We start from the raw sequence: 24,998 nt of genomic DNA, 5'->3' as shown, positions 1-24,998 counted from the left end.
ATATCTATATATTACTAAAAATGTATGTATGATGTATCGAACTAAAAACCATGTTATAATAAATTTCGTATTACAATTTTATTTCATTAACTATAATAATATTTTCCTCAGGGTTCACCGACCACCGGTGTTCACTGTTATGAAAAGCAAAAAAAAAATACATGAAAATTTAATACAAAGTTCCTCATAAGTTATTCTTATAGTGATTACAAAATTATAAGAATACCTAGGCACAATTTTTTTTCATTAGTATTTAAAGTTCAAATATTGGCAAAAATTCGTCAAAACCATGAATATTTGGAAATTAGTTTTCAGTTGAAAAATCATAAAATTTTTTGCGTTTATAACTAAGGCTTAAAAATACAAAACTAAGTTTTCCATAAGTTTTCCTTCAAGTAGCTATAGAGAAAACTCGAAGCATCATTATAGGAAAAATTTTAAGTGCGTTTGAATTTTAAATTTTTACGAAATAGCGTAACGATAACGATTTATCCTCAAACGATTTTAAACATTTGTTATTATTCAAAAAGTATAAGTCATAGATACTTGAAAAATTTTACCAGTTATTTAGATTGGCATTTTCTTTACATGATTTAATTTTCAAAATATTTTGACTTTTTTTGAGGTATTTATAAACAGCTGAAATTTTAAATTTTTCTGAAAATTTTTTTTGAAGTGTGAAAATTTTAAAAAATTTTAAATACCTCAAAAAGTCAAAATATTTTGAAAATTAAATCATGTAAAGAAAATGCCAATCTAAATAACTGGTAAAATTTTTCAAGTATCTATGATTTCTACTTTTTGAATAATAACAAATATTTAAAATCATTTCAGGATAAATCGTTATCTTTAAGCTATTTCGTAAAAATTTAAAATTCAATGGCACTTAAAATTTTTCCTATAATGATGCTTCGAGTTTTCTCTATAGCTACTTGAAGGAAAACTTATGGAAAACTTAGTGTTGTTTTTTTAATCATTATAGTTATAAACGCAAAAATTTTTATGATTTTTCAACTTCAAAATTACCTGCAAATTTTCGCGTTTTCGACAGATTTCGTAAATTTTGAACTGTAAACGCTTATTAAAAAAAATTGTGACTAACGATTTTTAATTTATTTTAGCTACAATAAGAACAACTTATAAGGAACCGTGTATTAAATTTTCAAGTTGTTTTGGTCGTCCAACATTTTTTTACCGACACTTCAAAAAAAATTCTCAAAAAAATTTAAAATTTCAGTGGTCTATAAATAACTCGGAAAAAATCAAAAATTTTTGAAAATTAAACCGTATATAGATAACACTAACATAAACATTTGGTGAAAATTTCAAGTATTACAGTGATTAGTTTTTGAACTACAATCATATAAAAAAATAGATTTGGTCGAGAACTGTTTTTGCGTAAAAATTCTCGTTTTTCTGTCATTTTTTTTTTCTCGATTTTTTTAAAAACTGTTGGAAAATGTTAGCTTTTGACCTCTATAAGCACCAAGGATCTTCAATTTTACATATTTTACATCGGAGACCGCCCCCAAAGTTTGAAATCGAAGCATTCTTTCGACTAGTATGCTGTACACACACACAAAAAAAAAAAAAACACACATCATTGTAAAATCAATACATTCATCACTTCGTTCAGAATCTAAAATAATAAGCTATATTGTAATTATTAACTATAAATTAATTTTAAAATCAATGAGTACGTGAGATAGAGTTGTTATATAAACGTTAACCATGTCCTTCTTAAATATATATATTTCAATATTTGTATACCTGTAAGCACAATATAAAAATTATAATAATAACAATATAAAATATATTACTTAGATTTTGTAAGGTATTCTACTGTAATTTCAAAGTTTCTTTTTGTAAGATATTATGCATTTGGAAAATATCCTGGTAAAACATTTTGCTAACATGAATCGTATATTGACACATAAATTATTTGATCAATCGATTAGGGACGTGCAATACATTAATCATTATTATTACTGAAGCGTCGTATCATAATATACTAATTAATATTCTCTATCGAAGATGATAATAATAACAACAACAACGATAAAATATATTAATAAGTAATAATCAACATTAATTATTAATAAGTTTAAAACTGCGGATGCAATTCCTACTGCGGAAGGATTAATTGGACGCGAATTATAGGTTTCGCAGAACGGCGGCCGCCTGCGCTTGCCTTTTCCCGGAATTCAACTAGTTCGACTAACACCGGTATTGTATACATTTTTTCGGATTTCCTTGAAAAGAAATTACAATTTTTTTTTTACATTCTTGGCAGTAGGTACTCTATTCTGTGTAGGGGGTTTTTTTATGCTAACACGAAAACAAAATGATTAGTATAGGTTATAGGTTCAATCAATTTCTTATGTTATTCGCCTTTGATAAACAGATAATTGTTGTTTTTATATTATAAGCTCTGTAGTCCTATAGTCCCTGTTAATAATACCTACTTCAATAGGCAAAAGCGTGCAACTGTTGAAATCTATTGATTGTGTGTTTCATGGAGTATAATGAAAACCGCTTTCCCGTGCATTCAAGATTGTTATAACATGATTAAAATTATGTTGTCATAGTAAAAATTATTGAAACTATTTTGTCCGTGTTTGACTCAGTAAATTGATTTTTTTAGAAAGTTATTAAAAATATTTTTAAAAAGACAGCTGGTATTGCTGCTAATAAAAATCCCTATAAATAATGTTTATTTATTAAAATTAGTTTGATAATTAATAATCATAATGAAAAAAAATCCCCTTTATCAAAACACGGATAAAATTGTGTTCTCTTTAATTTTTATAATATGAGTTATAAATTATAATCATGTAGGTATTCCATAATATTATTTCAAATATCATGTAATCATAATCTTTGAATAAAATAGAGACGTGATTACTTTATGTATATATGACACAATTTTTTTTTTATCTTTTCACGATCTTAATCATACGCATGTCATAACAGGGTCCGAGAATTTCGTACTTTGTCATTCGGAGAATTAGTCCTTTATTGTGCAAAAAACTAAACCGAAATTTTGCTACTTCAAAAAGAAAGTTACAATTTTATTTCAAGATATTTAATTTCATTCTTCTCAACATTCTGTCTTATATAATATAGTGTCCACACTTATAGTTTATTACAATATAATTTTAATGAAGACCGAATATACCAAGCACAATTACCAGTAGAAGCTCAACATTATTAAGTTATTTACATATCTCTATATAGTCTATATAAGAGTTGCAATATTTTATTTTACTTAAGCCGAGATTAACATGTTTTGTATAATTTTTATGGGAAAAATTGTAACACTCTTCTGCGGTCAATCAATGATTCTAACACGCGACATTTTCGTAACTAAAATATCACTCACAATGGTCTGGTCAACATTACGACACGTTTGGAAAAACTAACTCAACATTAGAAATCGGAATGAGTAACCAACACAATTAATAATTATTAGCGTCTAGGGTCTAGCGATAATTGATTACAAAAATGTTCGAGGGGGGACTGTAAAAAAACGAACATATTATTCAGTAATAATTGTCACCACTCGTAACCAATAAGCCTGTAGGAAAATAATTTTAAAATAGATTTCATCTGTCAATCAAATAATCAACTTAATTATTTTGTTATTTATCTAAACAATATTTTTCAGTGTAAACTTTAAAAACAAAGTTTCAAAATGTTAATATAAATTATTGGAGCTTGATTTCGAGACAATGTTTGTTCCGAAATACTTTATCGGAATAACGCTATATTATATTATGTATTGTATTCAAAATCAGTACAGTCTCGGCGTTCCGACCAAACCAAACATATACTTAGTTGATTTTCACAGTACTGAAAAATGTATTATTATTAAGATAGAAACAATTTTTTGATTACAGTCTCGTTATTTAAATTTAGATGAATTAAATCATACATTTTCCAACATTTTCTTTCTTGAATTATTGACTCAGTTCCAAAAGTATTGTAATAATTGTAAAAATGTATTCGCTGGAATGCAAATCTTCAAATCTTCTAAAAGACGTCGATATGTAAAACCTATACCTATACGTATTTCGTGGTGGGTGAAATGTTCTATATAACAGCTGGCGTGTATCAGACCGGCTGTATTAAGTTTTTTCATGTCATCTATTTATGTCTAATAAAAATAATTTAATCTTATTTCATCAATATTCACTGTTTGCCAAGTTTTTTTTTATATCAGCTTAATACACACGTTATGCTAATGAATTGAATGGGATTTTACTATAACATGTTGAACATTTGAAAATATACTGATATCCGTTTTAAGCCACCATCATACCAGGCTTTAAATTGTCTCATAACTCGTCCGCCTCTGTTACATCTATTCATTTACAGAAATCTTACTCTGTGCATTTCCACGATGGCACAATGTACGAGTTGTTTTTTATTGTTGTAAGGTATGCGAGGTAGGTACTCACATTTTTGCGTGCATATAGGTAAATAACACGTAATATTATTATTTATTATTATACCTACTAACTATGTACGAGCGAAGATATTTTATAATGACTCGCCTTAAACCATATTTTATGTAACTCCATGTTTTTGCATTTCGTGTTTATAATTTAAATCGTCGGCTAAATCGTAAAAAGAAAATTCTAGGGAATATTGGCACTCGACATTGGCGTTATCGCGTTTTGTATTGCACCTCATTATTATATTTTTAACATGTACGGCACGTTAAATTTATACGGTGTACGATCCATCGAGAAACATATAAATATTTATAAAATTATAACATTAAACATAATATATATTATTATTCAATATCGTCTTATATATTAAACCTATATAACTATAAATAATTATTGAAGTTGCCATAAAACCATCGTAATAAATCTAAAATTATTATTTTTATTGACTTTTCAGATTTTGAAATAAAAATTTTTATGTTATTTGGGCTTAAAATTAATTAGTAGGTTCATATATCGATAATTAATATCACATAAACGGATATCAGGCAAGCACGTGTTCCCTGGTAGTATACTAATATTTTTAAAGGCGTAAAAACTAAAAAGTATAAATCAGTTTTGATTTAACAACCAAAACTGTTTTTTTTAACCAATGTTAGTTTTATTTATTTCTCAAGAAAACGTAGTGCTTTGTTTGATGGGTATCGTTACTTTGTAAAGGTCATTATGACTCATAGACACGACATTTCTAAAAAATGTGATAATATTAATCATACTGGATTAAAAAGAATAAATGTGTATAATATCTTTTTATAAATAAAAATTGTATCCTCGGCCCTTGCCTTCCGCGTTATAATTTTACACTGTTCTACGATTAGGTAGGTATACTGTATACTTATTGTTATTTATAATAATAATACATCAATGCATAATAATAATAATGTTATTCCCGTGAAAACGATAATAATGAAACATAATACAAATATTTAATTAATGGAGTTCCCTTATTAGATAAAATGTAAACTATAACATTATTATAGATATATTATTCTATAATATTGTATGTGTATAGAAAACGTACGCGTGCTTATATGAGTTTTGTTATCGACTTTTTTCTTTCCATTCTACCAAATCGATCATCCGACAACCACGGTCGTTGGCGGCGGTTGCTGAGGTGAATTTCGTAATCGTGTAACGCTGTAACGCACAAAACACTTGTGCTCTTCGCTCTTCAAAGAGACGTACGGTAAATATTGTACATACATAGCGTGTGTACATATATCTATAATATTATGTATGTGTGTTTAATATTATAACATACATAGCACCGCTTATCAAGTACCGCCGCCGCGTTAAATTCGAAACTATATTATTGTATACTTAATATGATAATAATATGACGTATTATATCGTATTATGATATCGGAGGGGGCCATATTATGCTTCAAACACTCGTTTTTTTTTTCTGAACACGAAGCAACAACAGAAAGAATAATAATGAATAATTATAATAATACCTATAAGACGTGATTTCTTACAATGACTATACGCGCGTTTTATTATGATATATGTGTATGCGCACGCACAAGTTTCTCGCTGCTCATCTATATAGTCCCATTCATTGCGACGTGCCTGCCCGCTGGCACATCAAACTATTAGAAAAAAATAAGATTACTACAAAATGGTCAGTAACCGCAGCCTGACGTAAAAAAAACAATATCATAACCCCGCCACTTTTCACTCGGGGTTTTATTTCCAATATAGTTTTCAAAATAACGCTATCATACTGTGTGTATGTGTGCTCTATGGCATGCGTCTTCTAGTACATATAACTTCTAGTACTATTGTATATTATATACTACAGATCTGTTAAAAAAAAAACGAGTTTTAAATGAGTTGAAATGATTTTCAATTTGTAATATTAATTTTAATTTTAGTACCTAGTATTTTTTAATGACTGCAATTATAACGATTGGCTTTAATGGTCGGTTGTTTTTTAGAGCAGACGTTTTGGAGTATGATTCGTGGTCGGTCTTATACTCACGCCTTAACGTCGTTGTTACATTCAATTGTTTACACAGTTATGTCCATTGTCCCAATAATGTATATAACATTTATTTCAATTTTCCGGTGCTCGTTCACAAGTGGACGTTGTTTGTATAGATTTTTCAAAAATATTTATGAATAATAATTAATAGTAATCGAAAAAGTCTTCTCAGGAAGTGCGGGACACCGCGTGAGCGTGGTGGGACTTGGGATATCAATATTTGACATCAATCATCGCATTTTTGAAAAACAATACTGAAGTGGTACTTCTTCTTCGAAAATGATTTCGTCAGTAGCTTTTGCCGATAACAATATTGAGTTAAAGGAATAAGGATATCTGAAATATAATATTATGTATTGATTATGTCTAGATTTAATTTCCTATACTTTATATCTAAATGTTGGTTTAACAAAAAAATTAATGATATTAATTGTTCTTATTTTATTAAGGTTATAACTTATAAGTAAAGTTATATAGGTAATACGTTGCTACTATGATATTGCATGTAAATGTATGTTATTTAGGCAGGGGACCGAAAATTTGAAATGATGTTTAAAATTGCTCCAGGTGGGTCATTGTACTTAAGATGGGTTTTTATATCGATACGTAACTTACTACTTCAGAGACATGAAATAGTGTATGCTCATTTAGGCCCTGCGATAAGCGCTCGCCGACGAATAACGCAGCTGAATGTTATGTTTTATGTCTAAACTGTTTTCCACTGGCCTATATAAAGCACATTTTAATACCTAAACCACTCTAATTTATTGAATAATTCATAACGAAAAAAAAATAGCAGTATTGTAGTTATTTTACAGTGGCTGGTAAAAATATAATTTAATGGTAATGATTGATAACATAAAAATCTATAGCTTTCAATGATTTATTTAGCTTTAAAATTATGTTTCTTTTCTTGGTTAGTTTTGTCAATCATACTTTTTCTTGATGTAAGACTGAAAGAGTTATCTAAAAGTTTCATTTAGAATGTTGATTTCAATAGGGTATCTTTTTTGATTATTGATTTTATACCAGTTTTCCTATGTAGTACATTTATGGAATTTACGGCTTACCAGTTTTTGATAAAATATTTTTTAATAATTTTGTTGTGATTCAGAAACTCAGAACTTCTAAAGACACTTATAAAATTTATACTGACGACTCGTTTTTATTTTTTGGTATTGTGTAATGTAATTATTTTTTGAGTACTGTTGAATGATGCACAATTTTGTTTTTCATTTAATTGGGAAATTTTACATCAAAAGACAAACCAAATATTAACCATATGCTAGTATGCTATACTCAAATTTTCAACCGTATATTAACTCTCAGAATACTGAAATCGTTACTCAAAATGTTTTTTTTTTTTTTTAAAAGGGTTTAATTACAAGGATCTTTTATAGTTGATGATGTTATTTTTATATTTTGTAGATGCTCTTTTAATAGAATGCTTAGTTTTAGATTTTAATTTCCGGTTACTTGAATTTTATTAATTACCATGTATACTGATTACTGGTGCATGATGTGATATCCCTATTTAATAAACTTGAGTGTTTGTAAAATTATTATTTTATGATAGCTTAACGTTTTAAAAACGCTTCATAAACATTATAAATTAGGTATAATAAGCCAATGTCATCATTTTTCAAATGTGATGACAATCAATTATTGATTTAAAATTTGTAATTATATTAAGTCCATATTATTACTATCTGGTTTCCAGATGAATAAACAGCGTGACGAATACCTCAACTAATTTTATACCCTGTCTGGCTTTTTAAAAATGTGACGTTTCATCTCACTTTTCTTTTTCTATTGAAAAAAAAAATAATATAATAAATATTGCCAGATAATACATATGTGTTGTATAACACTTTTATAATAAGAGTTATGTCATTATTTGCGTTTACGATCACCAGTTATAATATTGTACGAGAATTATGAATTATTATGTTATAACTTATTATAAGTCATGATATGAGACAATTTAAAAAATATATTATAGACATTCCTCGGAATGTTTTGAGTCGATATTATTTTTAGATATTTTTTTTTCTAGACATTCAACCCACCACAGCTAGACAAAATTCTATAGTTACTCATACACACGTGTATCCCCTCCTCATATAAAAATACGACTTGCGTTTGATTTTTATACTACCGTAAGTATAGTGCACCATAACTTTTCCCTGTATGAATTCACTTAAATGCACCAGGGAAAGAAATATTTCTATGGCTGATACCTTTTGAATTTGTTTAGTTTTTAAAATAAGTAAATGAAACTGTAATAACAACAAAATCAAGATGTTTGATATTTGATGTCTGTAGATTATGAAAACTTTTGTTAAAAACATTTTTTCTAGGAAAGGTTGCTATTTTGCATTCATAGTGTTAACGAAAAGTTTACATTTTGTTGCTGTTTATCTTATTTGTCACTAAATTAAAAAAAAAAAAACAGTTCTTGCTGATTGATATCTGTTCGCTTGTAAATTTCTCAAATAAATTACGTACCGTAGAATATGAGTCTTCGATTTTTATATGACGATTAAAATTAAAAAACAATTTTAAAAATACCAGTAGTACGTTGGATTTTAAACTGTATTTTTTTTATTTTTTATTATTAATTAAAGCATTCCTAGATAAAATAGCTATCTAAGCCTACTGATGTATACACATTTTTACAGTTTTTTTTTTTAAATTTTTCTTTCTTACATAATTGCGATATAATAATAAAATCATTAATCAGCAGCCAAACTACATATTTAATTATTCAAGTAGATTATCGGTGAGTTGTAAAAAAATTCTCGGTGTGCTGTAGGTACGACGTATGTTTGTTGATTGGCAATGTATTTTATATAATACAATCAATTATTATTATTAATTTAGACCTGGGAAAAAAACAACCACTCGTGTGATATAATAGGTAATTAATTACGAACCATTTAATCGTTTGTTGTCGGCCCATATCACCGTCGAGTTGTCGATCGATAAATCCACGAGATTAGCAGTTACACAAGTGTAATGTATCGTGGAAGTTATTAATTATTATAAAATATTACAAAAATGTTTATTAATTATAGAATATAATATACTCTGTCGTGCCACACCCGCACCGGCGCACCACATAATCTCCTTAGTATTGTCAACAACGGTCTCGACAACAACGGCGTTGGCCATAAATTATAATAATAACAATAAATAACATAGTTGATCGATCGGTTTTCTGTGCCTATTTTGTTCTTCACAGTCGAAACTCAAACAACAAATAACACACACGCGATGTAATAATTATTATTCTCGAAACCTTGTCTTGTCGCACGTTATTCATAATTATTGAGCAACTCATCAACGCCGCCAACGTCGTAGTCGTAATTATTTTATCACCATCCTCTTTTGTGCGTAATATAATGTTCTGTAAATAATGTGCAACTATGACATTCCAACACTTGAATACACGCGTAGTCTCTGCATCGTGTTGGCGCGCCCCTCGACGACGCGATGGAGCTCATAAATAAAAAAATAAGTATTTTATTATACCGTTTTCCCGGGCAAGGATATCGCTAAAGTCTCCCCCCCCCTCCTTAACCACTGAATGTTATCATCGAACGTTGCACTAGACAACGTCAGTTGGCGTTCATTGCGACATCATTATCATCGTCATCGACAATCGTTGTCATCAATCATCATTATACCGACGGTCGCATTGCCGGGTCGTTACGCCTCGACCGCGACGACGGCACCTCCTCTTCAGCGTTCGAGACGAGATTTAATCGTTGTCGTCGACGACGCCCCATGTGTATAATATTACGGTGTCACGTCAATCGGATAGTTTTCAGACGTTATTACAATAATAATATTAAATTGACTGCGCTTTCGCGCGCTCCCTGGCCACTCGGACTACCTATATTATTATTATTATCGGTCGTGTCACGAGCAGTACGACGCGCGCGTACATGTAAATATAGCCCTCGCACTTGGCTGGTATTAATAATCGTATTTTTTGTTTTTCCTATCGTTTTTTATCGCTTCCGCTTATAGGAAATAAAAAAACAAAACAAAACCACTTCTCCGGATTTGGTCGCACACCCATTACTATTACCATGATAACGATTTATGTACATTTTCTTTTATTATTAGTTATATATGCATATTTAATACCAAACGTAATGAAATATTGTATGCACACATTTCCTATACATGCGGACGGCGTGCAACGTGCCGTGCACTATACGTATCTAAATATACGTGTATTTAATAATATGCGTGTGCGCGGTTCGAATTCGATTGCGGTGATGAGACACGCGCGCACGCTGCAGAGGTCGCGCGAGATCTCTCTCTCGCGCGCGCGGTGATGATGTCACCTCTTCTGGTTCCCCGCCGACGCCTCTACGCCCGCACTCGGAACGGGAAAAAAATTACTTAAATAGCGCGTCGTCGTCCTTCTCCTTCTCCTCCTCCTCAACCTTGTCCGCTACATCGCAACTCGCTACAACTAGTAACTACAACAGCTTACAGCGTCAGCGACGGAGTATTGTCGGACGTACATGTAGTACGCCGTTTAGTCATCTGCCGAACAACCACTGCTACCCCTCCTTCCCCCCTTCACCCCTCCCACCAGACATTCCAGAACTGTTTCATCATCGCCACCAGCATGATATCGTCGTCGAATCCCCGCGCACCGCCCCCATCATTGGCCGTCATAATAATATATTTGTTCCATAAATTTCGTCGTCCACACATGTTCGTCGTCTACACACACGATAATATATTATTTTACTTGTGCTGCCTCTGTAAACACAATATTATAGGACCATGGTAATTAACAGTGTGCTCTTATTATACACCCGCCGCCGCATGACGTGTGGTCCGTTTTCACATCCGCCGAGTCATCGTTATATCGTTATTATTATTGCTGCAACCGATCGTTCCCTTCGTCGTCGTCGCCATCGACACATATGCGAACGAAACGCCGCTGTGTGCGTGGTGTCCGTCGACCGGGCCGACTCGATTCCGTCTCTATTCCGACGCGCGTCTGATATCCACGTGGTTACATGTGGTTACAGAGCGGTCGCGGGTCTTTGTTATTATTATATTTTGTTAATCGTCTTCCGTTGTGGTTGCGTTCGGCCACCTCCACCTGAACGCCGCCGACGCCCAACTGCCGACCCTTCCCCCATACCTCGCCATCAAGCACCGACATCTCTTTGGTTCGGCCGCCGCGTGTCAATATTCAAATAATAATAATAATTGTATTGTGCGATCGACCGCGATATGCGTGCATGCGGGTCGCCTCCCCTCACCACTCCACCACCGACGATCGCCTCGCTGGCGTATTTTTTTCCATTCCAACAATATTCGTATTGAATAATAATCGTGTTCGTGTACGACCGCATTGTGTGTGCGTATAAAAATGTATAATATTATTATACTGTACGAAATTATATTTATACAAACGTGCTCGACGCGCCGCATAAAAAAACCGTCGCCGCCGTCGTCACGTGTATAATATGTATAACATCGGACGGCGGCCAGAAACGTTTGCTCGTCACGGTGAAAAAAAATAATCATACACTCGAAATTCCGGATGTCGCGAAAACAAAAAAACTCTTCCACGTGTAGTGCTGAGCGGCGGTGGTTGCGAGCGGGTCGTTATGCTTATGATATTATTGCGAGTGTCCTCCGCCCCCCCCCCCCTCACCACGGACTACGAACGTTAACTATGTAATACTACGAAACATAATATATTATAATATGTATTTCATGTGCACGAAAAAAACAAACAGTCTACACACGACGTGAACACCACGGAATTTCGGTTTTCTCCCTCCCCCCCGACCATCTATCCACAGCGGCGTTGTCGTTGTCGTCGTCGTCGTCCCAGGTCGTCGAACCCCGACGCCGCGGTCGGTGGCGTAGTAGGCTCGGATAGGCCCGACGCGTGCCTACTGCTTCAACGGCATTTGCGCTGCCGTTGACATTTCGTCACGACTGTAATACGTCTTTGGAAACGGGCCGGTCGAAAAGGTCATTGGGTCGGCCGCGGCCACGCCTCCGGTATGCACGCGGTCGAGGTATGCGCCGCGGCCGTCGTTCAATTACTTATCGCCGCGGACAACCCCTTCCCCGTGCAGAGTTACGCGACTTTGGCGGAACACAACGACAAAGTGTCTGTTGTTTGTAAATCGCCGGCGAGCGGCATAGACTACGCCCTTATAACGAATAACGAGACAACTTGCGCTTTCCGTCCGCGTTTTCTGTAATATACAACGCGGATATCACAATACAACTGCAGTGTCTATATATAACATAATATTATTATTATGTGTATAGTATTGTGTGCACGCCGCCACCGCCGCCGAGTTAATTAAATTATACACTGAATGCGACCATGGGGCCGTGTCGGTCCGGCGGGCCGGCTACGCCCTCCTCGGTGTTGGCCATGTCGACGAGGGTTGAGCGTTGACGACCGGAGCGGGGGAAAGGGTGATCGGCGTGCGTGTACGACGATCGCGGTCGGTCGCTCCGGCGGTGGTCGAGTCGATCGTGTGTCACTGTCGCGGCCGCTTGATCGACAGCTCAGGACGATGGTATATAATATAACATTATTATTAAAAATAAACCGTCAGACTGGGTGTTGTTTGTTCTCTTCGGAGACGCGCGCGTGCCACTAGGGCGAGGACGCGAGGTGTATATCGGTGTGAAACACGACCTCGGACCGGCGGCCAAAGTTTCGGGTTCGATTGATGTCATATCGAAGTCGTCGTACAACAACTATAATATATAATATGATACGATAATAAATATATGGTCCTCTGTTGCTGACGGATTTTGTAAGACTCGCACGTAGCAATTTAAACACGGCAATAATAGGTACAATGTATGACACGGCGTGTAAATGGCAATTATTACGCGATTACGGTCATTACGCACGTCTCGTTTGATATTCAAACGACGGCGCTCGGCGAAGGATCTCCGCCGTGCACAACACGCTCCTACGCTCGAGTCGGTCGATAATAGTCATAAATATTAAATAATAATGTTATGATCGTATTATTATTATTATTGTTATTATCATATTATTGACGACGACAACTGTGGCGTGTATGCGCGATGCGAGTGTGTGGCGGAGGCGGGTTGCGTTTGTAACCACACCGCCGCCGACGCCGCTGTCGCCGCCGTTATTTAAGTATCATCATCATCATTATTATTGTCGACGGCAATCCGCCGCCAATGCAACACAACAATAATACCCTTCCCCCCCCCCCCCGCCACCGCCGACGTGTCGAGTGTATAACAATCGGACTTGCAGGAGAGACGCGAAAACAATAACAATACTGTTAATAATGTAATGCTGCCCGACAATAATTATTATTATTATAATACCTAATGGTATTTCGGTATTGTGTACCGCCGCGGACGTTTCTCCGCGTCAAGGAATGCCGTCGGCAGCGACGGCCGCCTCGAGGAGAAACCACCGTGGTCGCTGCAGCGATCGCGTTTTCCAGCCGCCGTCTCGGCGGTATTTTTGATATTTCGTAGGCTCGGAAGTCGGCGTTTTTGTTATTCGCGTCGCCGGACGAGGATCCGGAAGAGCGTTTCGTGCACGTGTGACGTGCGTAATAGTTCGTATAAGGAACCGCCGTCGCACAACCGCGATTCACGCGATGCCGCGTGCGACGTCCGTGGTGGCATAAAACGCGACGCGTCGTGTTTTTAAAAAAAAGTTTTTTTTCCCAAACAGTTATAGGCATTTCGTTATAAATAAATCGGACGGAGGTTCGCACGCTGAAATTTAATAAAATAATACTATTATAGTTTGTATTATGATAATGTACTGCAATGTGCTTAGGTGCTGCAGCTAATCATAGATGCTAATCATAGGTATACTTCAATTTAAGTATTAAATCCTTTATTAATTATCTAATCTACATCTACACAACAGTATACTGTTTATATGATTAAAATCGTTGCTTGAAGAAATTATTTTTTAAGTTTAAACAACGATTCATTTTTCGTATGTTATATTGTTATCCATATCGTATCACCCGATTCACCCGCAAAACAATATTTAAGTTTAATAATAATTTTACAAATTATTATATTGAACAAGATAATATGTCGATTGAATTATTCTCTCCATCGAACAAATTTTGAGTAAATTTGTCATGCCGAACCGACGTTTATACAATTATATCATAATATAATACATATAAGTACCTAAATATTGTTATTTGTTTTAGTAAAAATATTTTCCCTTTAATAATAGATGTATTTTAATAAAACATGATATTGGTATTTAAAATGGTATGTAAACAGTGGTTTTGGGGGGGGGCAGAGCCCCCCACGGGCCTGTTGCATTTAAATATGTAAAGCCCATTCAAGTTAAAAAAAACAAAATTGCGCCTATGTGCAGCTTGATCGTCGTGACTAAAATTGCCTTGGCTCCCTGCAGCCTCCCTCGAATCCCATCGAGTGTTAAATATTTGTGTGCCTGTATATATAGGTAATATCAATCGAAGATTACTAGGTTTGAATCTATGGAATGAAAGAAATTTAAAAAAATAAAATATTTCGAAATTTACGTGGATGAAGTAGAATTATATATATATTATGTATGTCGAGTAAAGTTAAGTTTAAAAATAGATACAACAATAGTAAATTATTGCTATTATGCATTTTAAAAATAATTATGCAATAATGAAAACAGGTGTGTAACAGTTTCGGCACTGTTCCAATTTTTTTAAGTGCTCAATCGTATAATATAGTACCGCTTATTTTGATTCTACGCCCAGCGTGTTAAATGCAGACAGATCTGATCTTACTGTCTTGGCTAGAAGACGGTCGTAGATTAGATTGGATACATTTCCAAGGCGGAGGGGAACATGTAAAATAGAAACTTTTGTATTGAAATGTTAGTTGCGTATATTTGCCAACAGTTGTGAAATATTGGATTGACTTTAACACAAATTTAATCGACATAAAATAAAATTTACTAAATATATATATCGTGGAAATATAGGCTGTATTTATAAGTATTTTAATGAACAAAATTGTTATTTTGAATGGTTTTTGAATACCCTAAACTTATCTTATCCCTTAGGTAACTTAAGGCCAATAGCCCACAGCCTTAGTTTACAATTTCATGTTACTATAAATAGTTATATATAAAATACCGGTTATTACATGTACGTCTAAACTATACATAACTGATCGTTTGTTTTGGTTTTTCACAGGTGAATGTCGCACCTTACGAGAGGACAACTACCAGCTACAACGAATTCGCCGAGATGATAAAAGCTCAGATTCTTTGCCCAAAATTGCCGTTGGTGACGAAGATGAGGATTCAGAAAGTCAAGATGTATCATCCGAAATCGGTGGTGTTAACACAATGCCCAGCTTACTCACATCTGGACTTGTTGTAGAAACTATCGAAGGGACAACGGTGAATCTTCCTTGCAAGGTTGCCAATGGTTCTGGTAAGTACCTAATGCAGAATAGTTATAAGAATTATTAATCTTAGTTTTTATCGACATTATATTCAGATACGTTTTTTTACTTGTTATTCGTGATAAGCATTGGTACAAATATGGAGGGAGGTCTTAGAGCCAAATACTATACCAAGCCACTCCTATAATTAAGACTTCATAAAATATCAAAGTACCTATATTAGCTAGTGAAAAAATTAAAATGTTCTTATTGTGGTACTGTATTTCTGATAGTTAATAAAAACATTGAATATATATACAATAAGAGTCGTTATTTTCCGTTGAAAATGTGGTTAAAGAATTTCTATGACTAGGTATACTATTATGTAATATTGTACTACAAATTTCTATACATGTGATCATCATCTACTCCAATATAGCTTATAGATGTAATTTGATGTTTAAAATTTTAAATAACATATCGAATATAATAATTATGTAATTTATAATTTTTATATTAATTTTTATTTGTTAAAAACTATATTTATATAGGGAGAGAGTACTTGCTATAACTTCAATATTGTAAAGAATATAAGTGACATTGGTGCGTTATAAATACTGCACTTTTTTAGTAGTGCTATGTAGTATGTATACATTATTATGTTTATAATGTAGCGTTAAATGCAATACCAACCAAAACCAATGTTATATTATGCTTATGTGTTCAATCAATCTATAATAATGTTTATTTCTAAAAAAAATGTCTACGTAGGTTGAAATCATTACAAGACTTCGTTCTATATATATTGTGTTACATTATAGATGATTACGCAGTAATTTGGATAAATGGCACCAAGAGCATAATGACCGACTATTATCCGATGACTGCAGACGTGAGGGTCAAACCTGGAACGCAATCGGAGACATCTGCAGGAATTCAGGAACACACACTAATCATTGAGCAAGTAACGAGGCAGGATTCTGGATCCTACACGTGCAGGATTACAACAACACCCCCCATTGAGATAACCCATACCCTTCGTGTCACACGTCAGTACTTATCTGTATATTTTATTACCCTCTCCGTATTGTTGCCGAGCGCCGGTCTGGCGTCGTCTGCGGTGTAGATAAGATTTTTGTTTGGTTTTTCATTTCGGGGTAAATGGGAATTAATGTGCAAAGTGTGTTGTCGTCGGGACGTAGCGTAAGTTATCACCTCTTATACTGCGAGTGATTTTTCTGAGGATCGGCGGGGGGCCGGCTGCAATGGCCTAACCATTTAAAACGCAAATACTTAACCGGCGCTCGTGGTGATCAATATAGTTTACTTATATTTACTATTTAGTGACTGTATTTTGATGCATTACGTAACGTTCTTTATACAGACCCGGCTAAAGTTTTGGCAGTACAAGCAATGGGACACCCCGGGTCTATGACTCCCGGAGGTACGAAAAAGTTGACGGTAAAACAAGGTGAACTAGTGCAACTGGTATGCAGCGTGGCGGGGTACCCGGAACCTACAGTTCAATGGACCAAAAGGGTAATGATTTGCGCGACGAATTTATCGGTTAACAATTGTTAATAAGTTCTTGATGTAATCCGTCGTACACAGACTAAATACCACCAGCAACCTCATCAGTCGACCACGGAATCTCCAGACCACGATCAAAAGGTCGCGGATTCTGTACCACCAACTCCCACGTCGGTTGTCGTATCAAACACGAATGAGGTCCGTATCGAATCCGTACTCGCATATCGTGATGCCGGTTACTATGAGTGCTCGGCACACAACAGCATTACAACCGGATCCACTTCGGGAGGGTCCAACGGGGCAAACGCACATTTGGGAATAGAACTGGAAGTTGAGTGTAAGTAGTATACCTAAATGTCGATATAAATAAAATTCTTTGAAATACTTGAAAAATAAAAATTTCAATTTTAACTCATCATATTCATAATATATGTAAAAGTATAATAATAATTTATGTATTTTATATGGTAAATTATTATTATTATTAATTAAAGTCATTGTTACAAATAACACTCATTTAATTTTTTTCAACAAATTTATCCGTCATTTATATCAATGATTTAATTATTAATAATTAGTAATTCCATGGCGAACTTAATGTTAAATAACACAATCATTATATGTTCAATTGACAACAATTGTCAATGGAATTCACGATTCACGAAATCATCACTATATAAAATCTAAATTTAAATCAATCACTCGAAAATAAAAATTAAAGCATTCAATACAAACAAAAAACACAATTTAAATAATTTAGCATTTAAGAAAGTGTTCACAATATACCTACCGATAAAAGTGTTTGAATACTTTACAACAATATTTTATAATATAATATAATAGCGATATTGAATATTTTGAACATTTTTTTGTCTCCGTTCGTTTTTTTTAATCTGGTGTGTCATTCACTGCAGTCTTGCCAGACATCGTAGTGCCCCGGCTCGTCGTCAACACCGGAGAAACGTACGTCGCTCAGATGGCGTGTTCCGTGCAAGCGTACCCCAAGGTGAAAGTCACGTGGGAAAAGGAAGTGCTGAATCCGAACGGACCGCCGTCGTCGACACCCGTGGTCGCCGAAGGCCCCAACAGCCGATACGAAACGGCCAGGCTACCACCCTCCCTAAACACGTTCCAAGGCTCAGGTAACGCAACCGCGACGTCGGCCGGACCCACTTTCGTGCTCAAAGTGAATCAGGTGCAAGGGCCACAAGATTTTGGTCGGTACAGGTGTCGAGCCGAGAACCGTGTGGGCGTCTCTTATTCGGATTACATAACATTGACCGGTACGAATAATACACACTCACTTTACTTTAGACGACTTTACTTTAGCGTGTCGCAATTGACGTTTTGCAAATCATTTCTGTCTGTTATAGGTTCGCCGGCTCGACCCCAATCATCGTACGTACAGGTCAAGGGCAAGGCACCTGAACTGGCATGGACCGTGGACAGTTGGTCGCCACTGATCGAATACCAGTTGCAGTACAGGCGGCAACAGGTATATGCAAATAATATAATACGTCAATTTAAATAGCCAATAAACTTGTCGTGGTCGTTAGTGCCACCTAACCAAAATTTATTGCTTAGAGACATAGTGTGTCACATATTGACATTTACCTCAACAACCACCCCCGCCTATATACACGAATATGGTCACCATAATATGTTAATCGATAGCTATATCGAGTGATGCTTTGACGCCATTGCAGCCAAATATGTCATCTCATCATTTGCAAGGTGCTAAATATATGTCTTGAAACACTTACCAGGTGCCCGTTGTTCTGGTTTGCATTATTGAGAGAGATGAATTCAAAAAAATTATACACTGCAGGACGACTTGCGCCAGCGTCATCCCTTTTTATCTTTTAATAAGTTGTTTAAAAAAAAGATCTTTGAAATACTTAAAAATAAAAAAACTATGTCATTAAACTTCACTTAATCGTACTATAAAGATCATAATAGTTACACAAAAATATATAATAAATGTATATTACATCATATGAGAGCTCGGACAAATTTTACAAATTATAAAATGTTAATAAATTAATGTTAATTGCTATGATCTTCAAATATTCATATTATAGCCCCCATATATTCTCAACCTTATCATCGTGTACCTACTATTTATCTATCACACATTTATACTTAGTAGGTACCTAACAAATTTCTTGTAGAACAGAAATAGTGTCTCAAAATACTATAATAATTGTGTGCACAAAAAAAAAACCGACAGCTTATAATCTATAAACTACAAGACAGCCATCGCCCATCCGTTATCGCCGCCTGTATATAATACCTATGTATACCTATGTTATAACACGCGTATGTTTTTCGTGTTTCACAGGACTCACCAGCTTCTTGGACGGACGTCAAGCCACAGCCACAGGTGGTCGAGTCGTCTACTGGTGGAAACGCAGGGGATGAGCGCCGGTACGCCGTGTCTTATGTGTTCGGCAACGACGGTCAGTCGCCACAGCCAGCCGGAGCGCCCGCGACCGTACCGATCACCCTACAACACGGCACTACGTACGTGGCCCGGATCAAGGCTCACAACGTTCACGGCTGGTCAGACTGGTCGACGGAAGTCGTGTTTTCCGGTACGTATACGAAATGATGATAATGAGGAAATTAGAGCTGGAATCTTTATGCAACGTCATTTTTTTTTTTGAGGTTTTTTTTATAACATTATAGCTCCTAAACGAAAGATGTGTTGTAGGTAAAACCAGATAATTTGAATGTAATTTTTATTTTTTGACTAATTTAACTATTCAGGTGATATTTAATGTTTCTTACGTCATTTTCACTTCATAAAAGCAATATTAGTACTTCTATATTAGGTACAAATTGGTCGACGACTAGATAGTGACGAAGGGGAATTACATGTATAATACATTAATACAAAGGTTACCAAACTTCTTATGGTACGACTCATTCTGGAAATAATTTAAATTTTGGCGGCCCACAATAATATCAATGACCTTTTTTTTAAAGTAGGCTCATCATGAATTAATTTTCTTATTTTAACCGTTGACACAAGTATTGTCTCTGTTTCTTCAGTTTCCGTGGGACTTAAAGTCATTGACCTTTTGTTTAACTAGTTCTCCGCAATAATTGCCCAAGAGCACAAAAAAAAAAAATTATTAGTTATTTGAAAAAAAAAGTAGATTTAAACTGCGTACGTAGGTATATCATATCGTCTAAACACATGTATAAAAAATGTATTATTTAAAAATTTAACTCGACCCACTAAAAATATAATCGTGACCCACAGTTTGGGAATCTCTATATTAATACACTCATCGATCGCCGTATTAACGTTATCTAAAGACAAAAAATAATTTAAGAGATGATAAAAATATTTCAATTTTAATTTTTCTTCACTATCATGCCTACATGATAGATCAGCTGATCATAATATAATATACAATATGATATTATCTGATGCCCAGGCATGCAACTCCGTTTGCAGTTGCGTGTTTATTTTTTTGACAAGACCTTTTTAAAATGCATATTATTTTTTTATTTTAAAAGAATTTTTCGCTTAAATACCAATTAATTTTTAGGCCTATTTTGGAATCTGTAGTACGTTAAAATTCCAGTCCTAATGGTAATTATATGATGGTGGGTTCGAATAAAATTATATTAAGACGATAGATATCGAGCGGGCGCAATGTTACATAACATTGCATATATTTTGTAGTTCGTGCTCAAGCTCGTTTGTTGATGTACTTACTACATATTGTTTCTCTAAAATTACGTAGCGTAGAAAAAATACATATTATATTATATAGTATTTGGCATGCCGGCTATTACTTATTATTGGCGCACGATTAGAAAAATCAAAAAATTGGAAAGTCAAAAAGATTTTTCAAAATATTTTCTGGTCACCCTGAATTAATCCGATCGCACAGCTTTTGTATTTATTTTTGCACAAAATATTTCAATCTGCAGTATTCCATAGCTTTAAGGATCCTACCTGATAATTATTGGTTTTAAAGTTTAAAGTCATCGATAACTTTTAATAATCTGACGTTTTATATACCGAGTTAAAAATATGGCTGAGGGTGAGTTGCGGCCCGACCTTTCGTTTCCGGTGTTGGAGACCGGTGAATTCCGGCCCGATAATATTTTAGGTATAGGTTAGTTGTGGCCCGACAATATTTTAGCGATAGGTGAGTTGCGGCCCAAGTAATTATCATTACATATGTACCTTACTTATATAATATACCTATTACCTATGTACCGTATAAACGAATAACGATGAACGAAATGTTCAATACGTATGGGAAATTATACTTTTGTCTATAATATGTTAAAAATAATATAGATCGTTTTATCGTATTATCTGCCATATATGACTTACATTATGAATGCTTTGATATTTTTTGGACATTATTATCATAAATTCATAATATATTACACCTGCAATTATACTTTTATTTTATTTTTATTATTTATTATTTAATATAATGTCATAATATTAATATATTATATTATATTCTATAATTTTATGAATACTTTTTTTTTTATTTACGACCAATATTAATATAAGTACGACAATTTATACTAGAAAATACCTACATAATATTGTGATGTTTATTTACTATATATAGACATATAGTATATAATATATATATATGTAATATATACATTATTGTATGGCCGCAATTCGTACGTACCTTTCATAAACCCAGGCCGCAATTCGTACGTTCCTTTCATAAACCCGGGCCGCAATTCGTACGTTCCTTTCTTAAACCCGGACCGCAACTCGTACGTACCTCTCATAAACCCGGGCCGCAACTCACCAACACTGAAAAATATATTCTTCTTTTGAAATTTGAAGGTGTTTTGAGTTTTCATATGAATTTCATGAATAACATGATAGGAACGTTATTTGAAAACTTAAAAGAACCAGTACAGCATATCATATATTATAGCTCATCATAGTGGTATTTCTCAAACGGCGATTGTAAACTGCGCCCAAAATACAGGTAAACACAAAATCACACATGTAAACTGCGCCCGAGTTTTTATCAAGAGTAAAAAGGTGACATGTAAACTGCGCCCGGTAAAATTACAGGTAAAATAATTAATTCGTTACAGCCATATATAATATGAATAATTAAAAATAAAATATAATTTTAAAAAGCAAAATAAATACAAATATTACAAATAATAACGTCATGTTGTTATAAGATATTAGGAATTAAAAAAAATATAATTTTAAAAATTAAAATAATTCTAAATATTACACACAATAACATATGGTGGATACATATTCATCGATTGGAATTTGACTACTATTTATATTTATTAAATAAATTGTCTAACTTTTCACGTTTTTTTGTTTTGTTTTAGTTTTATAGTTTTGGAATTTAAACGGTTCATTTATACTATTTAGTTTAATGTATATTTCTATTTGAATTTCTTTTAATTTTTCTATGTTCGGCCATCGTGACTTTACTGATTAAAATGAATACGATAGGTACTAACAGAACTATGCCGGAAGTAGTGATAACCATCAATTATCGTATTACTGCAATGTAGATATTCAATAACGTGTTGGTATTTCTTGACGAAAATAAAATGTCTGTGATATACTTGAAAAAGTACATAGAAAAACATAGAAACTTTAATAAGTTAATAAGTGGGCGCAGTTTACACTATACCTTTTTAACATAGATAAAATTTCGGGCGCAGTTTACACTATACCTTTTCAACATAGATAAAAATTTGGTCGCAGTTTACAAAAAAAAGGTCATTTGGGCGCAGTTTATGTATGCCCTTCTCAAAGATGTCTCATCCAGTTTAGTTTAGTTGAAAATAAGTTATTTTTTTATAAAATTTGATCGAATTGAATAATAATAATTAAATAGGTATCATACGGTTTTTAATCTTTGACTCCTTGTATTCTTATGCACTGCACCACTACACACACACGCGCTTTGCATTTATTTTTACTTTTGGATGTTATAGACTAAAAGATTTAGGTAAAATTATTTAATGTATAACAAAAACTAGCCAAATACCAAGGATGTACTTATTGAATAAAACTTTTAAAAGCGAAAAGGAGTAATAATAGGAAATTAAAACCCACGAACGAAAAGTCAATTGTTCCGAAACATATTAGAATAGATAACGCGATGGCGATAAGAGATAACAGTGTAAACACGCTATGATGTAGAATATAACTTAAAAGTTAACGATTTCATTTCATTAGGTCATTGCACATTTAAATTTAATAAAAAACAAAAATAATTCTTAGGTCGTAAAACTTAACTTGAGCTACTCGCCGACTTATCGGTGCCAAAATACATGTCATTTAATTTCCAAGTTATTTTCGAAAACGTTTGTTATTTTTTATTACTACTTTGCTAGGTATCCAAGTATTGACAAAATTTATTTTTAGACGATGGAATTTCGATTTGAATTATAACTGATACGAATACAAATAATGCAATTTATTATTATATTCAAATATCTAACGAATTCATAAAAGCAAATAACATACCTATTATAAATTATTATATCATAAATACATTTATGTACCTACCTATTATTTGTCTATTTGCACCATTTGGTCAACCGTGCTTCAAATTTTAAAGTGCCATGACATCCAAATCTCTATTACTCTTATTATTATCGTTGAACTATTTAACAAAACGGCACGGATTTGGTTCACGCGTACTTACGCTTACTTGTACGACACTTGGTTTCTAGGTGGAATGGACGATGACCAAGAGGCCAACGAGATTTCTCAGTACGATGGACATCAACATAACGACCATGTTTTGAGTAAGTATAAAACTAGTGCACACTAGTACACTACCTTCTCACCCCTGTACTCTGTATAGCAAGATCTTAAAAGGCTATGATATTGCTTTAATCATCATTCTTCGTTTATCTAACCTAACCTGCTAAAGCACGTCACGTTATTATACTTATTGGTCTTGAGTAAATCTAGTACTGGCTGTATATTTTTACCGGAACGTAAACCATTTTTTTTTGTGATCGACCCCTTTTGTAATTTTCAATACCACTAAAACCTATAAAACTGTCCCCCAACGTTTTAAAAATGTTTTGTGTCATTTGAATTTAAATAAAAAAGACAGTCGCTTGAAGAAGTGGGAAAGCCTATCTATTAGGTAGTTATATTGGAAAATTCAAAATGCGTTTCTAGAATTTGGTTGGGGTGGTGGAAAAAACCACCCAATTTCAGCAAAAATTTCAGATACTCGTTTTAGTGCGTTATTATGCGATAGTTGTGAACGATACATAAATATTCGTTTACTACACATGCACTTAAAATATTGAACTTCTTAAAAGTGGGTAGTTAGTATGCGATACATTACTATAACGTTTACTTAAAATTTATTTGGCATTTGCTACTGTAGGTAGTTGTTTGAGTCGGTGCCACTACTTGCCATACACGAAAAATGTTGCGTGCTTACCTTGCCGCTGCACTCAATCAAGCGTATTACTGTATTATGGACCATTAATTGCTGATATAATTTTCATACTTTAGGCACGTAACGTGAATAAAAGGC

At 33.9% G+C, this 24,998-nt stretch overlaps 1 protein-coding gene across 2 annotated transcripts in view; it reads left to right on the top strand.

Moving 5' to 3' along the window:
• LOC107161370 (uncharacterized) overlaps window positions 1-24,998 on the top strand; it is a 42,083-nt gene that overhangs the window by 10,138 nt on the left and 6,947 nt on the right. The window contains exons 3-10 of one of the 2 annotated variants that reach the window (XM_015507753.2): window positions 15,732-15,974; window positions 16,746-16,973; window positions 17,309-17,463; window positions 17,536-17,791; window positions 18,369-18,737; window positions 18,828-18,949; window positions 19,796-20,048; window positions 24,172-24,246. In XM_015507753.2, coding sequence (XP_015363239.2) covers window positions 15,732-15,974; window positions 16,746-16,973; window positions 17,309-17,463; window positions 17,536-17,791; window positions 18,369-18,737; window positions 18,828-18,949; window positions 19,796-20,048; window positions 24,172-24,246 — 1,701 coding nt within the window. The remainder of the gene's footprint in view (window positions 1-15,731; window positions 15,975-16,745; window positions 16,974-17,308; window positions 17,464-17,535; window positions 17,792-18,368; window positions 18,738-18,827; window positions 18,950-19,795; window positions 20,049-24,171; window positions 24,247-24,998) is intronic. The other variant, XM_015507754.2, reaches the window with a different exon arrangement.

This window comes from Diuraphis noxia, unplaced genomic scaffold (genome assembly GCF_037042655.1).
Source record: "Diuraphis noxia isolate RWA-SAM2 unplaced genomic scaffold, SU_Dnox_SAM2 contig0001, whole genome shotgun sequence".
NCBI classification, from domain to species: domain Eukaryota; kingdom Metazoa; phylum Arthropoda; class Insecta; order Hemiptera; family Aphididae; genus Diuraphis; species Diuraphis noxia.
The sequence above is the reverse complement of the archived record's forward strand: the minus strand, read 5'-3'. Positions and strand labels throughout refer to the sequence as shown.